Source organism: Camelina sativa, chromosome 9, assembly GCF_000633955.1.
Source record: "Camelina sativa cultivar DH55 chromosome 9, Cs, whole genome shotgun sequence".
Lineage (NCBI taxonomy): Eukaryota > Viridiplantae > Streptophyta > Magnoliopsida > Brassicales > Brassicaceae > Camelina > Camelina sativa.
The window spans coordinates 34440889-34443884 of NC_025693.1; the positions used below are offsets into that span (position 1 = coordinate 34440889).

A 2996-nucleotide genomic window follows, 5' to 3' on the forward strand; every position below is an offset into this window, starting at 1 on the left:
TTTTTTTTTTTTTTTGTGTGTCCGGTACCATACCTCTAGTACACAAACTGTCCTTTTCTTATAGAATGCTTGTTCTACTTCATTTTATGTCCTTTCCGCACAAATAACCTGAAAAGATGTTTGAAACAGCAAGTGGTGAAAATATGTTTTAAAAGTATAAGAATCATATTAAAAGCTTATTGAAAACCTATTAAAATGCTAGTAAATGTCGGTAACGGTGTTATCAACAAACAACGAACTTGTCTCTTAAAGTTTAAGAGAAGAACGTCCTTCCTCCCTTAATAGTAATACTCTCTATGAATGTATCCTGTCACCTCACTTGTTGATTTCAGTGACAGAGTTACTTGTGTTGCTTTTCTTTTTCTCCTACAGAGTTTGTCCTCCCTCAATAGTAAGATTCCCATGCTTTTGGAAACGGCCGAACTTGGCTGTGATCAAGACACCAAAACTTCTCACCCTCTCTAAACAACAACCAGCTGCTGCGTAGATCGAATCAGAAGATGCTGGCTATTCTGTTTGCACAAGATATAGCTGTAACATATAGTAATAGATATATGTATTACTTATTTAATTAAAATCTTCATACAAACTTAAGAGGCCATAGGAAGATCCTCAAAAACAAGACTCGAAAACCAAATGGAGTGGTCACACAATCCCTTTCTTGCAACCAACACTCTAAACTTATTCAGTTAACATCTTACTAGTAGTATCCTTCAACTTCGATATCAAAAGAAAAGGGAAAAAAAAAACGAAACCCATTACAAAATATACAAAAATAAGGCCGGCCAATCCATCCGTGGCTGCTGCAGCGGCTAATAGATGTGCATAAACACAGCTCTTTGTAGACGGATGAACGGGTTTAATGCCACATGTTACCTAAACATTGGCATGACACTAGTCATTACATAATAATAAGTCTTTAGGTAGTTAAAAGACGATGGTCGGGTCTATAAAAGCTCGTCCCATTGGCCATCATCTTTAGCTGCTTCTTGTTCAGAAGAGCTTCTTTAGAGATTCGTGCATAACAATGCACGGATCTTCCATGTCCTCATCTATCACCATCTCCTCTGAACGACACTCTGCACTGCAAAATGGTTTCTCTCTGCAATTCACAACCACACAAACATCACAAGTTTAGATTTTTTTCACAACCACTAAACCATTTTCCTCAGACTATGCAACTCATAATCATCCTAAGTCTACACATTTGTCTGTGTGTGAGTGAGTGTTACAGAGTATTGGAAAAGGAGCACGCACCGGTACATGTAAATGTCTTCGCCACCTTCGAGTTTCTTGTTGCAGAAGTTACAAACGCTGAGGAAGTTAACAGATGCAAGCATGGAATCGGACTGTGTTTCGATATGCTTCTCATCAGAATCATCATCATCTCCCTTGGACTCATTCTTGTGACACTCTAAAACTCGGTCACCATAAATATGAGTGGTTTTCGGGTTAGGACCATGTGCAATGATGCAAGTGTAATCCTCCATGTCATCCTCAGACAGACAAGAGGAGAATGCATTGTCAGAAGAACCACCACTCTCCCCTTCAACGCCCAACTTGGATCCAGACAGAACTCTGGTTTTCCTCAGACAATCATTAGCAGAAAAGGAACGGTTTCTCAACCCAATCTGTTCAGCCTCAGATGAGTTATCATCACCGATTTCGAAAACAACACCAGATCTTTCCTTTTCAATCTTCTTGGCTACAGGGAACAACAACTTGGGACGGTGGTGGTGGGTGTCCCTAACCTTGGAACATTTGATCCTCAACGCAGGACCAAACACAACATCAGGCAACAAACTACGATCATCAACAATGCTTAAGCCAACTTTAGCAGAAGAAGGGCGACAACAACAGTTAAGATGAGGAGGAGGAGGAGTGAGTGATGATGATCTGAGGAAAAAAGGATCAGCAGCAGCCATTGTAGACAACATCCTGAATTCAAGAGGAGATTTGGGACTCCTGACGAAATCAGAAGAATCTGAGATGCACTTGTTGTTGTTCAGACCGATCAAAAGACTGAGAGACAGTGGGTGGTTAGTGATCGGTTTGAGGCCGACAAGATCAGATTGTGATTGTGGTTGATGATCTAAAGACTGATGATCCTTGAGAGGAAACATTGCTCTTGTTTTCAGCATTTTTACGGTTACGATTTCTTCTTCTTCTTCAATCTGTTGTTTCATAATAATATCAAATAAAATAAAACTCATCAGAGAGATTCATACACAACACACATATATATATATATATATAAAATTATGCCGATAAATTAGAATCAGATCAGTTATATAAATAAAAAAAAGTACCGTACTTTTTGCTATTCTAGTTACTCTCCTTTTTTTTTTTTTTTAGATATTGTACTAAGCAACAAAATTAAATCTTAAGAATGAACCAAAGAATATGATTTTTAACAAAGAATATGCCAAAAAAAATTCTTTAAATTAAATTCCTCTAATCAGCGGAGAAATATTTGCAACGGAGAAAAGAAAATGATAAAATAAAAACCTTTTAAAATAAAGAAAAATATGGACTCTGAAGAGGAGATGACATGCAAAGATTATAACTTTGATAAAAATTAGACCAATAAAATTTAGAAAGAAAGCATATTTTATAAGAAACTGCATTTAAATACTGTGAATTTACAATCTATAAACCATTTTTATACAATTAAGAAAAATTAGATTTCTGGGGGTTTTAAGGGGTTTCTGGGTTGAAACTAAAACAAATGTATGAGATGGGTTTCTTACATGGATCTTGTAATCTCTCAGTTCTTTCTCCCAAGAAGAAGAAGAAGAGACAGTTGCTTGAGAAAGATAAAAATTTGGAAAGAAGGAGAAATTAAGAAAAAGAGACTGACCCGGGAGGATGATATTGGATTCGGATCTAAATGGGCGGGTAAAGGAGACGGATCCGAAAGCGCGTGCGTGTGTGTGAGGTGAAGAGGTGTTATCAGAGTGAGGTAATGAAGAAATAGAGAGAGAGAGAGAGAGACT

General features: G+C 37.3%; 1 protein-coding gene and 1 long non-coding RNA gene across 3 annotated transcripts in view; one reads left to right on the plus strand and one right to left on the minus strand.

The window, feature by feature from the left end:
• Positions 1-749, plus strand: part of LOC104714037 — a 1588-nt gene extending 839 nt beyond the window's left edge. Inside the window, exon 2 of the long non-coding RNA XR_755710.2 lies at positions 373-749. This is a non-coding gene — a long non-coding RNA (uncharacterized LOC104714037). The remainder of the gene's footprint in view (positions 1-372) is intronic.
• On the minus strand, positions 567-2988 carry LOC104714035 (protein MARD1-like). 2 transcript variants are annotated; one of them, XM_010431270.2, is made up of 3 exons: positions 2861-2988; positions 1258-2174; positions 567-1102 (listed from the first exon to the last, which is right to left on the minus strand). In XM_010431270.2, the coding sequence occupies exons 2-3, from the start codon at positions 2139-2141 to the stop codon at positions 994-996; spliced, it is 993 nt and encodes a 330-aa protein (XP_010429572.1). In that variant the 5' UTR covers positions 2142-2174; positions 2861-2988; the 3' UTR covers positions 567-993. The 2 variants fall into 2 exon arrangements, with proteins under 2 accessions (XP_010429572.1, XP_010429571.1); XM_010431269.2 differs by having other exon boundaries at positions 2751-2988.